The 13,562-nt window shown below is 37.6% G+C and overlaps 1 protein-coding gene across 1 annotated transcript in view; it reads left to right on the top strand.

Annotated features, from left to right (window-relative positions):
* The window catches only part of NCKAP5 (NCK associated protein 5), a 368,063-nt gene that overhangs the window by 308,640 nt on the left and 45,861 nt on the right, over positions 1 to 13,562 (top strand). Inside the window, exons 13-14 of the mRNA XM_068408084.1 lie at positions 209 to 386; positions 4,673 to 4,751. Coding sequence (XP_068264185.1) covers positions 209 to 386; positions 4,673 to 4,751 — 257 coding nt within the window. The remainder of the gene's footprint in view (positions 1 to 208; positions 387 to 4,672; positions 4,752 to 13,562) is intronic.

The following is a 13,562-nucleotide window of genomic DNA, read 5'->3' as shown; positions in this document are numbered from 1 at the left end:
AAATCATTATATGTGAAAGACTAAATTGATATACTACCTGAAATTGCAAGTGACAGATTTGATCAAGGCTAGTTAGAAACATTTATCACTCAAAGGTCTAGAGACAGAAAGATACAGAGAGGTTACTTTAAACATTAAAGGAATGGGAAAGTAGAGTGATTGAAGAAGGGCAATGTAATTTATCAGAGGAATCACTCTCTACCTGCAGAGTTGATAAGAAAGCAGCTCAGCAGACAGAAAGTGGATCAAATAATGTTTCCTACAGGAGTGTGTCGAAGGGCAGCTCCCAGGGCTCCTCTCTTCACGGCAACTCTATCAGCTCTCAAGGAAACCACAAGAAAAACAGCAACACAAAAGCTGATATGGAAATGCAGAATCAGACCCTGGTAAGTGCTTTAGTACATGAAAACATTATTACCTTCTTTTTAACTTCTGGATGTGTTCCTTATTGCCAGTACAGACAAACAGGATAATAACTGTTTATATATGATAGAAAGATTTTGTGTAGCTAGAGAACTGTGAATTAATACAAAAGTTGCCAGCTTGACTATAGGCCAGATTACACAGCTAGTCATGAAGATCCTACTGCTTCTGCTGGCAATTCAGTTCCAGTGGAGATATATGCACAACAATGCTATAATCATATTGTAGTAGAGTGAAATAATAGGACCTTTTTTTTTTTTATTTTTTCCCTTTTCCCTGAAAATTGCATGCCAGTGTTGAACGTTCCTCTGAACATTATAGAAATCATTAAGCCTAAAAAGTGCACTGCTGGTGGGGAAAAGGCAAAGTATTTGACCACGTTTGGGAATATTTGTCATTGAAGAGGGAGTCTTTCAAAAGCAAAACCATACATTGACCCATGTCTCTCTTTGTACCATGGAAAATCTCCCTGTTAATGCCCTGTACTTAGTTTTATGCTTCAATAAGGTACTAACTATACTTGATAATTTAATTTACCCAGAGAGTAGGAATGTTGCAATTTCGAAGAAAAATCATTTTCTTTTCTGTTAGCTGCTATATTCTGGTTCTTGAAAGGTTATGTGAGTGGCTAACTTTTCTGCATCAAGAAGTACACACAGCGTCTAGGATTGTAGCCTAAAGTCAGTCTCAATGAGTGCTCTTCCTTGTGAAGCTTCTAATAATTAACATAAGAATTTAGCAAGCAATTTCTTGCCTAGCAAGGGCCTTTCCCATGATGTGTTAAAGTCCAAACACCAGGAGAACAGAGATGCTTTAACTCAATGAACATTCTTTTCTCATTCCTGATAGCTGTCTTGACCATATTATTATGAAGATTATTAACAATAGTAGCAATTTTCACAAAATAGTCTGAAAACTTGTGCCAAATATAATACGGAGCATGAAGTTGAGGCTATTACTGTTGTTCTGATAAAACTGAGTTATTGAAGTATAGCACGTGCAACTATTTCAGCTGAGAGAATTTGAAATACAAATTCTTTGGGATGTGCTTCAAGGATAAAACATTTCAAAAAGCTTCGTAATAGGAACTGGAAAAACTCTTAGCTTAGCACTGACATTTAGGATGCTTAAGGTTAAAGGATCCCACACATGGTTTCAACTTCAGGCAAATGTTTTCTTACTTTAATGCAGATGTCTTTCCTAAGAACATCTGCAAGGTCATTTTTTAAAAATTATGGGGAACATATGCAGAATGAATGTGTTGGAAAACTTTTTCCTCCTGACTCCTGTAGTATCGTCTCTTTGAAAATGTAGATGTCTTCTGCATTATAAAACCACAAATTATAAGCATATCTAAGGCTGTCCTTGTAGTGTCACTGAAAGGAAAGAGAGAGAATGAAAGTCTGGAAATGTGCAATATGCAGGAAATTCAATCCAACTGATCTAGAACTTTGATAGCAAAGCAGAGCCCCTTATCAGAACCACTCAGTTTAACTATGCCCCATTTAATATGGTCCTGACAGCTTAGGGTATATCTTCGCTGTACAGAAGTACAAAAAACTCTACATGTTGCTTCTACAATTTCTTTCTAACTTATTATTTTCGAATGCTGCAATAATGTGCTGTGCTTTTTGTCTGTCATTTTGTGAAGTCTTTCTAAATGCAGCAATAATAGACATTTAGGAGTTTAAGTATATCTTCAAGAAACACGCTTCGTTTTATCAGGGAACTACAAAAATTGTCCTTAATATACATAAATAATGGAGAAATGCTAAATAATACTATTTAGTTTTTAAGGACATGTTAGTCATGGGGAAAAGGCATTACCTGTCCTATACCATACACTCTTGTTTGCTGGGAATCAAAGTATTTTTGTATTGTTTTTGAAGATTATTACATTATATGCTTCATCTTTGTGAGTTTCATATTGTGTTTTTTGTGATACTTAATTCCTGAAAGAAATATATAGTGCCAAGAGGCTGAGGACATCTAGAATAATGAGATTAAAAACATGCTTACAGTTCTTAATGCTAACTTCTGAGAGAGATATACCTTAAGATTCCACAGTATGTGATATTTCATCTTGTCCTCTAAACTTCTACAAGAAAAACAATGGAAAGTCTTTAAATTCAAATTTCATGCATCTTATTACTATTTTTTCCAGTTAGTCTTTGGTGTCTGCTTACTTTGAAGCAGATTGCAAAGGACTGGGAGATAGCTGTGACTGCAAACAATCGCATGCGGTAGAATGGCCTGTTGTGCATTTTTTTTCCTTGTAAAAAGACAAAATGAATGCTTTTGGAGAAAACAGCATAAATCTTTTGAAAAGCCCTAAACTAAGAAGATTTCTTTTTTGAACAATGCAAAGTGCATTCAGTCATACAGGTTGAGTGCAGAAGCTGCTGTATTTCAAAACTGCGTATCATACATATACTGCTTCTTTAAATCCTGGCAATAACATTTTTTAACATTAATTTTCTAGAAATCTTTTCCTTTAAAGCCTATGTAATTTTTGATGATTGAATCTCTTCTCTTATGATGTGCCAGGTAAAGACTTGGGGCACTATTATGTCATAACATATGCACCAATTACCTCTGATTTCTGTTCATGCAAAGAACGTTATTGCTTGACTGCCATTGAATTTATGGAAAAAGCAATGTTCCACCAATGGCGGCCTTGTGCATTCACCTTCAGAGGGATATGCTTCCCGCTAGTGTTCATCAAAAAAGCACTTTGCTCTAAAGGCCAGCCAACAGAAATACATAATCCTTTAGCCCACACCAAGGATATGCCACATCCTCCAATACTTTTTCATGTCCTTGGCTGGAGCTTAAGGTGAGATACAATCAGTTTTGTGCTGCACTGCTTCATTTCATCTTTGTGATTTTATTACAGCCCTGTGTAATTTAGAAAAGCCATGGGGTTTACTTTGTGAGGTGGAAGTGTGGCACCAAAATCAAGACACCAGAAGTTTTGTATAGCACTGCCTGTCTGGAGTCTGTGTGTTTGGGGAATACCCAGAGATCTATCCTAATATTGTGAAATGTCACATCAGCAGCAAGCCACAGACCGCCATGCAGTCTGCAAATGTGAGAAATTGTTCTACCCGAAATTCAATGCCAAATGATCGCATACTCTCCTCTTCATTTTCTGTAGCCTGAAGAGCCTCATTTCAGAAGAAAAAAAAAATGTAATCAAATCTCTGGGATTAAGAGATGATAAATGCACTTTTATAAATTAGAGAGTGAGTCTTTCATGTCTTACTGAGGCTAGTCACAAGAGGTCAATAGGGCTACTTGTGTAAGCCAGACAAGCAGAATATATACTATGATCAAAGATATGTCATGCAAATGATGATAAATTCTGCTGGTTTAGATTACAGAACATGTTAAATGTTATTGTGAATGTGCTGTAAGTGGTTTAAAACAGCAGAGAGTGATAAATAATTTAAGATCTCTCACATACTGAAAGTAGTTTTTTCTGCGGTGCTGGCTTTCCTCCTCTCATCACCCTGAAAGTATCTTCATTCCTGTTTGATTTATATAGCATGGCAGAAAAATATGTCCCTGGATCTGAATTATGGCCACTGATGGCATGTAATGGAGGAGGTTTTCACTGTATGCTAAGAAGATACTCAGATTATATACACTTGGGAAATAGGAGTGCAGAACAGAGCAAAAATATGCCTTCCTCTGAAAAATAGAACAGCTAAGGGGATTTGAATAACACATACTTGAATAACACATACAGGCTTTTAGTGTGCACTGCATTCTTAAATGAAGTTTTTCTCTCTGTTTAGCTAATAAATGCTTTTAAACAGAGGTGGAAACAAAACCACCAAAGTTCAGTGTTTGCAAACTGAACTAGAGAGATACCACAACACATATTAAGTTCACCCTTTTTTTTAGCATAGAATCTGAAACATGGTATTTCTAGAGAGAAACGAATAAGAGATTAGGAGACCTGAACATAGTTCTTTTTCTTTTTAATGCAGAAGACAACTTTTCCCTTTGAGGAATTGCTTCTTCCAAGAGTAGTTTTTGACTGCTGCATATGGTGACTTTGAATGAAATTAAAGTTGTTATCCTCAGATATTATTCATGGAATGAGACAGGCTATATACTTCCACTCTTAGCTGCCCTGTAACTTTACTCTGCTTTGTTTCTGAAAAGATATTCTGTAGTTATCATGAAGCAACATAAACAGAGTCACAGATGTTCTTCACTTTTGTTGTTGTACTATGTACAGGCTAAAGTAGTCACAGAAAACCTGCAAGAAGAAGAGGAGGACACCATGACAAGGACTACATGTCAGAGTCATGTGATAGGTACAAAATTATATTTTACACTGGATTTATTGCTGTCTCAGTTCTTGGAAAAAAACATGTTTAATTCTCATTCCTTTATTTGTTTGTTCACCTAATGTCAGCTTTAGCATTCATTTAGCTCTGTTCCTGGATAGCCAGATTTCACCAACTATATAAAAGATGAGTACATACCACTGTGGATCAATGCAATGCTTGACAGAAGGGCTTTGGAATCTGGCTATGAAAGATCATTTCAGGCTCCAAAACTAGTGAGTTACATATAGTGGCTTAACTCAAGGGTTGTTGTGCATGATACTTTCAGTGGGAATAATACTGTATATGATACACTGTAACTCTGTCATCTGGCCTTGAATTATTAAAATTCAGAATAAAATTCTGAATAGCAGAATAATTACTGTGATAAACTAAACCAGAAGGAGTAACAAACCAGGTGTCTGTTCAGAAGACCTTAAAGCTGCTGTTGAAAATAAAGTTGCCTTTGCTTTACGCTTTTCAGGAGAGTAGCACCATCCACCCTGCTTCTTGACCTCAGGTACTAATTTTTAACCTCAGTACATGTTATATCTAATAGGCAATGGAGGACAAAACAGAAGTCTGTTTGGGATCTGCATTAGAGCAGTATGTCACCAATATAAGGAACTGACTCTGAACAAAAAAGATTCTCCTTCAGCAAGTTCCCTTTGCAGACAGAGACTGCAGCAATAGTTAAAATCTGATTCAGTGGTTTCAGGACACTGATTTTGCTACTGATTTTGCTAGCCAGAAGCTCCTTCATTTGACTGTTAACCTAGCAAGTGGGGCTGGATTTCATGTCGAAACACATTTCTCTTTGGGGTGGTAGGACAATGTTTGCATGCTGCATTGACTTGTACACCCTTTTCAGTCCCAAATTCAGCCAAATAAACTCTGGCTGTCTTACTTGCAGAAAAGATCCCTAAACTCTTCCCTCTCTAAGAACCCATCCATAACTTGGCTCCATTACAGCAACTAAATAACAAGAACTTTGAACAATGCAGTGTAAGACGCTGAGGGGACTCTGTGGGTGGGTAGGTGCTAGCCCTGAGAAGAGAAATCCATGGTCCTCACTCTATAAAGGACTTACTTTCTGTTACTAGAAATTGCCCAAAAGATAATAACTCACTTAAGATTGTTCGGAATTATTTTTCCTCAGACTGAAATAACTGTTTTGCCTCTGCCCCAAAATTCTCAAAACTTTTACTTTGAATTGATGTGAAATGTTTGGGTTTAATTTTTTAATCCAGATACTGAACAAGAAAAAACAGCTATTTGCAGAGCTTTTTTTCTGAAAAGACTCCAGTGCTTTCTTGGTGTTCATCAGTGTAATTGGTGGTTGTGGCTGAGACCTAATTGCTATATATTTCAATATATTACTTTATTATTGGGTCCTATAATATGTCATGCAGGTGGCTTTTGAGGGTGTTAATATTTTGCTCCTCCCACAGGCACTAAATCTAAGTCTCTGACAGGACAGTGGTTGTGGAGCAGGTTGGCTGGCATTCCCCAAAGTCAGACTTCAGTTGTGCCTTGGGTTCATGAGGCCCTCAGTTAGCTGGGAGAGGTCATCACTGTGGGTCCAGCCCTCCTGTGCACCAAAGTCCTTTTTTGAAGAGAAAAGACATTTTTCTTCACCTTTTTCAGGGCTGATGACATGTATAAAGTGACGGGAAGGTCTGTGGTCCAGGTCTATACAAGTCCACAATATGTAGTGCTACAGAGAGCCAGGCAGTGCTGCCCTTGGGAAATTCCTATCGATCATGCAAAGACTTTCCCATCATCTGAATTATATCAGTTACAAAAGCATCTTCTTTTCCCTAGACAATGCCATCTCTTATAGGCTCAACACAAGATGCCAGCTATCCCTATTCTGCCTTGTCAAACCATCTAGAATAACTCAAGGAGTTTGCTCTGAGGACCTAGTTGTTAATGTCAGGACACTCTGATGATGGGAGACATTATGGGCAACAGATAGTCTTGGCACAGTACAAATAATAGAAGTCTAAGCAAATTTGTTAACATTAGCGCAGTGAGTCCTAATGCAGGATGTACCAGTCATTACTTATTTCAGCAGGACAAGCCCAAGCCTGGGAAATTAGAAGCATGGATCTAAGTGCACTTCCCAAATACTCCTAAATCAGTATCTTGCTGTGTTTTATACCACTCTCATCAGGCTATGTTTTATCTTACATTGGTGTTTTTGCTGCTCTATGTCTGCATTGCTCTTTGTGGATAGCAAGCTTTCCTAGGTCTCATTCAGATTCTTTTATCAAATTCCTTGATAGAGGTTCTGGCATTTTTCTGATACAAAGGTTTTAACAGAAAGATACTGATTTTTTTCAAGACTGAAACTCTATGCAGCTTTAAGAAATTTTCATTTGGAAAATTTCCCACATCAGCTTGTGATTTTTAGTCAAAACCATATACGAGGAAGAACTTGTGAAGATAACAAAGAACTTGTTGTTATGGAGAATTACCTGAGATGCGAGAACACCAAATTCAGCTTCTTTTGTTATCAACTCCTAAGCTTCTGGTTGTCAGAAGCAGAAGGGAATAACAGAGGAAGGACGGCTCTGTGAATGCTATCCCTCACTGCTGTCAAGCACCTGATAGTGAGCCAGGTCCTTAGTCTGATGAGCAAGGGCAGTTGCTCTGTCCCCTGAGCAGTTCATGTCCTGGTAGAGGCTTTTGGCTTGTTGTTTTCATGGAACAGTTTCACAGTATTGGGAGTTCTTCCAGAACAGGAACATCTTCGAAATCTTGAAAATTTCAGTGGGCTGTAAATTCATTTCTTACTGCATTCTTCACCATCATAAACAGTTGTTTTAAGAAATCAAAGTTCACTGTGGTTTTGTAGCTGTACTTTAATGAGTTTATTCTACTGTTTTTCATCTAAACTGTGAACAAAATAGAGCTGACTATATAGAAGATGCAGAAAGGCTATGATTAAGCAGGGAAGATGTTCTTTACATAATAGGAAAAACACGTGTTGCTGTAGTTGTCACTGTAAAATACCTAAATTGACATCAGTTCTGCCCAGTTAGCTAATAAACAAGATACATATAACTGACCAGTCTTCGAGGTTGGTATCATGTAAGACAATGCTGGTTCATCACTTTCTAATAATGAGATACTCCTGGGTGTGTTAAACAAAAAACATGTAAAAAGCCAGTTGCTAGGTTTTTAATTTATTGTCAGTTCTTGATCTAAACAAATTTAGGTATTTTGCTGACTCTTTGGATTTGCTAAATTGAAAGAATACAAGAATGCACAGTAATAGAAAATTTCCCTTCTAGTATACCTGTAGCTCAGGAACACACGATCATTTCCATATGAAGCAGTCATTTATATTGTGCTATATTGTACTTAAACATATATTTAAAACATTCTAAAAAATTTTAAAACAAAAATGTGTTACACCCTGGATGCTTTTGCTGTACTGTGAGTGAGGATGCCAAATGTGGCCCTGGCAGCAGAGATGCTACCTGTGCTTCCACTTCCCACAGACAGGAGACCTGAGAATCCACGAGTATCACTTTCAGGTCCAGTCATCTTCAGAGCTTCTTCCTGAAGCCCTTTGCAATAAAGTAGTTGGGTTTTGAAAGTGTTAAAGTGGGAAATGCTAAAGTACCTACTAAGAGGGAGAACATGACAAAAAAGATGACTTTCCCTTCATGCCATGAGAGACTCTCCAGCTCGGGCAGGTACAGCAGGGTCTCCAAATATTCCTATAAATAAAATTCTTTTATTGAATGCAAAGATGATCAAGCTCCTGACAGTATTGCTCCCATGTAAACATAAAAAAGCCTTCATTGTACAAAGAAAAAGAATTCTGTTTCCCTCAAGGGAGTAGAAGTGTCAGTGTTTGTCTTGAATTTCCTCATTGTCACAATGGCCAAAAAAAATTACAAGACAGTTACAAATGACACCTTTACATAGAGAAACTAATAATTGGACATCTTGAGAAAAAAAAAGCATTTGTGAGAAAGTTTAATGTTTCATATTTCAAGTACTGTTTCAAATTAGCAGCCACTCCTGGAAAAGTGTGATTATATTAATTACAGTGTATTAAGAGTTTTCATTGATAAACAACTTCAAGGGAAAAGCCAAAAAACCATGGCACAAGCAAAGAAATGCTAATTACTGAAGGATTCATTCTTGCAGACAAGTTCACATGAGAATACTATGCTATACAACAACAGTCATACCAAAGACAGTTTCCTTGATTTACAATATTAATCTCTAATGACTATAATACAGGCACCTTGAAGGAGCAAAAGTGGTTTTGGCTGTACAGGTCTCTACACAAATTAAAAGGTTCCTGACCTTGTTTTCTTTTTAGGAATATATATCTGTAATGAAGAGGAAATTTAGTTGTAATTGATCATATCATTCTGCAGTGTTGATAGAAACCTATGCTGAGGCTGAAGGAGGACAGACCGAGAGTGCCATTTTCTCAAACATCAACACTTTGGTGATTTACCAAACCCTGTATTTGAAAGCTGCATGATAATCATTTGTCTCGATCCAGTTTCCTTTTCTCTTTGTCAGCCCAAATGGATGACAAATTTGCTAGAGAAGCAAGTCAACATTGAATATGCTTTTTGCTAATGATACACTCAAGCTTCACCAAAGCACAATCTCAGTGTATGTGCACCAGCCTAAATAGGCTGACAAGGTTTCAAGTCTATTCTTAAATTTATACTCAGGTTGCAATACAAGGAAAGAGGATTTTTTTTTTTTGTCATGGATATTTCTATGTGTAATTATGTTTATTCACCATAGTGGATTTCCAGTGATCATTCTATCCTTAGCAACTCCTAAATGAATCAAACAAGCACTTCTGGTCTAAAGCACTGAAGTTCAGGGAGTACATGAAAGCATGGACAGTTCATCTAAAGGAATTATTTTATTGAGCTGGAAAGTTTTTGCTTTCAGATGTTATCTTTAATGTCACTGATTGAACTAAAAGGCCAGATTCATTCTTTAATAAAAGCCTGTTGAGCTTTGACATCAGGGACATCACGGCAGGTAGGTTTTATGCTCAGAATGACATCACTAGTAAAATAAACAAAAAACTGAATAGACCTGCAGTTCACTTGAGCATTGTGGGTACTCTAGAGAGCAGACACTTGATAATGCAAGAATGGGTAGTAGCAATCCAAAATATATCTGGGTGTTGTCAGTACTATCTGCTCCACTGGAAGCACAAGATACTACCTACTGAAGTTGTATGGGGAGTTAATTCCCTGAGGCAGGCTGGGGTTAGAATACACGGTAGAAAGATTCAAGATTCACGGTTCCTGGAAAGATATTATCTAACTGTGGCATTGACCCCTATTGTTTGCTTGGAGTATTTCAGGTGAAATTCAGAGCCAGGCAAAGATTATGAAGATAAATGTAGCCAGAATTTTTGAAACTTTGAAGAAAGTCTTGGGTCTAATTTTTGTCAAATTTTCGTTAGAGGTCCGGGTCAGTTGCTCAAAATTGATTCATCCAACATCAAATGGGAACCTTGTAGATACTGGCATTTTTCTAATAAAGAGAAAATGCCTGCAGACCCTTAAAAGGGTTTTGAAAAATCTCTAGCTAGATGGAGGGTTGGACTTACACACTATCACAGCAACATTAAAAGTGCATTGTAGACTTTGCTGTTTTGTGCTAGAACAGAAACACACACTGAGGTCAAGGGATTCTTTTGTAGCTCTGCTGTAGTCCAGCGCTCAATTCCATTAAAGTTCTTGATAATCATCTGCCTTATAGCAGGCTTTTTCATCATTTTTTCTACTTTCCAAGAACAACCTTGCAGAAAGGTTTTGCAGTTTAATTTAAAGGCAATCTGGTCAGAAAAAGGAAGGTATGTCTTTTAAGCAACTTTTTGGAGATTTGTCTTCTTTAGAGAACATTTGAATCCCTTAGATGCCTGATGTTCCAGAAAGGAAGCGGCTTTGGTATTTTATATGTTGTGTTGTGTTTTAAAGTCCACCCCTTTAAGCTTTATATGCAGCAAAGAAAAGTGATCAAACTACATTTTCAGTAGAAACCAGCAAGTTTTATAGATAAGTTGGTAGCAACTTGATAGTAATTTTACAGATATACTGGTAGCAAAAGTAGGACGTATAACATGTAAATATAAGTGCGTTTGACTTATAATGAAATGTCAGCATTATAATTAGTTGTATTGAGGTATCAAAATACTAGAGATGATAGCCTTATCTGTGTATTCAGATATTGTTTTATTCAACACCCAGTAGCCATACTATGAAACTATATATGATAATAAAAAAAATCACACTTCATAAGCAGACTTTTCAATGAGGAGAAGGACCTACATTCTTTCTAGTACCCCACGTAAATTTGTCTCTGACTCCTCTTTTCTTTCTGGTCCTTCTATGTGGTTTTCCCACAGATATACTCATTTACTGCCAAGATACTCTTTTCTCACCTTTCCCCTCATGTTTGTTCACCTGCATCATTTAAAACTGGTGGTCACTTTACTGCTTGTATGGTGCCCCAGTATTGCTCATTATCTGACTCCCCACAAATCTAGATCACAATACAGAGCCTGCCTTTTTGTTTCCATACTGAGGCCATTTCTAATCGAGAGATCCTTGCTCCAGTGTCATCTGCCTGGATTAATGTGGTAAATACATTAAGTCTAACATGCATCATCCCAAAACCTGTCCATTAAGCCTGACATATGTGACCAAACACATTTACATTAAAGAACCCTCAAAACCTGGAGACAGATTAGGGGAGGTCTGTAATGAATTACTGAGATAAATGTAACAGAATAAGTGACAGAGGAAAGATTGTGGACAAATTGATCTGCATTACAGCCTGTGCACTCAGTAAGGAGAGGTGATCTACATCACTATGGAGAGGCAAAAGGATAATCCAGAAGTTGCTTAAATGTCAGGCAAATCCTTGGATGCCTCTAATACATTTAATGAAGAACAATATTCAATGGGTAGAATGTCTTTTGACCGCAAACGAAATCCTCTCTTGTCATGAAGTCTCAATGCCTGAGAAAACAACTTATCACTGTCAGTGTTAGTTCCTTTCATCAGGCCATTGATAGAAGTTGAGAAGAACCGTTTAGCAATCATCTTATCACTGATATAGCAGTTGAATCATTCATTTACACATGATCACATGAAGGAAAAATGTTTGTTTTATCTTCCCCATCACCACCCAGTACAGCTGTGGAATACCTAGAAGTCACTACATGTGAGATTGCTGTCTGTAAAAGTCATCAAACAAAACCAGTTATCACTGAATCCGTTCCCAACCTGGGTCTGTTCGAATTTTGAATCTACAGGCTCAAAAATGTTATGTTTTGATACAAGTTGTAATAAGGTATTAGATTTTTCATGAATCCTCTATACATGAGCAATGGTACAAGTATGCATGCATTTATTTGTACTTGGGTAATAAAGCCATTTTCTAAAGCCCTGTGTGCATGTGGAAGCTGAGAGGTAGGTGTTAAATCTGTAGGTGCTGACTGTATTGCTTTAGTAAGCGTGCTTTCTGGGCTGGAGCTTTGAAATGGGACTTCAGTGTAGCAGGCAACTTAACAGCCTGCTCGCTTGCTATATCTAACCTGCTTGGATGTTAATCCAAAGGACTAGGTTCCCAATTGCTAAAACACTGATGAATTAATAAATATTAAAATAAGCTGCTTTCCTCTAGCAACACCAGGATCCAAACTTGTTCATGAAAAAAAGAAAAAAAACAAGCCTCAAATCCTAGTGCCATAAGGGGCCTGGAAGATATGGGAGAGACCCTCACAACCTCCTTATCTCTCATGGTCTCACTGTGCTCAGAATACTTCAGACAGGAGATGTGTGAAAGTGCACAAACTGAGCTCGGCTGGGTAAAAAGCAGTTACATTTGTACTTTCACTCACCTAAATGCCTCTGTCAGTTCCTCAAAGTTTATGCCATTTCATTCCTTCATCTAATATCCCCAAAGCATTTACATTTTGATGCAATTATCAAGCACTGTTCTTTGCCTTTTGTGCTTCAAAACCTTCATTTTCTGATCCTTCAACACCACTGAAGTGACCTGTGTCTGTGGTTTACTTACTTTTCTGGACCAGAGTAGCTAAAATGAGGGATCACTGAGGGGAAATCTTGTTTAATAACCAGTAGGCACTGCAAGAACAACTGACGGTCTTGTGTGTAGAAACATACTCCTAGAACCACATGGGTTGGATGATGGCTACCCTCCTGGTCAGGGACTTCATCGGTTGAGTTTTGAATATCTTCAGGGATATTGTTCTAAATCTATCCATGACCCATACACCATTTCTTTGGGAGGCTTTACACAACATTTAGCAGTCCTGTGTTCTTATGCTGCAATATTCATGTTACTGAAGATTCAGTGTGGTCATGCTGTTGAGTGGCCTTCCAGGGCGGTGTGGAGCAGCATTCTGCATTTACCATCCCAGGACTTGCTCATCAAAAACAACTCACACTGGTGCATAAAGCTGGTTAAATATCCTCTCCTTCTACTGAGTTGCTCTGCATCTTTTCAGTGGAATTTTATCCGCACGTTTTTCGTACGGGTGAGAAGATGAACAGGATACTCTGCAGAATGGAGAGAGCTGTGAGAGGAACAGCATTATGTGGGTTTGGGCCACTAGAAATGGGATTAACAGTGTCTGCTGTACTGTGTTCTTGACTCTTGTTTGGCATTTGGGTATTTCTGCAGGGATTAATTTTGAAATGATGGTCTGAAGGAGCCTATGATAATAGAGTGAAACTTTCTATGTATTTTTCTAGTTGTTACTTA

The sequence above is a fragment of the Nyctibius grandis genome, chromosome 9 (genome assembly GCF_013368605.1).
Source record: "Nyctibius grandis isolate bNycGra1 chromosome 9, bNycGra1.pri, whole genome shotgun sequence".
NCBI lineage: Eukaryota > Metazoa > Chordata > Aves > Nyctibiiformes > Nyctibiidae > Nyctibius > Nyctibius grandis.
The sequence above is the reverse complement of the archived record's forward strand: the minus strand, read 5'-3'. Positions and strand labels throughout refer to the sequence as shown.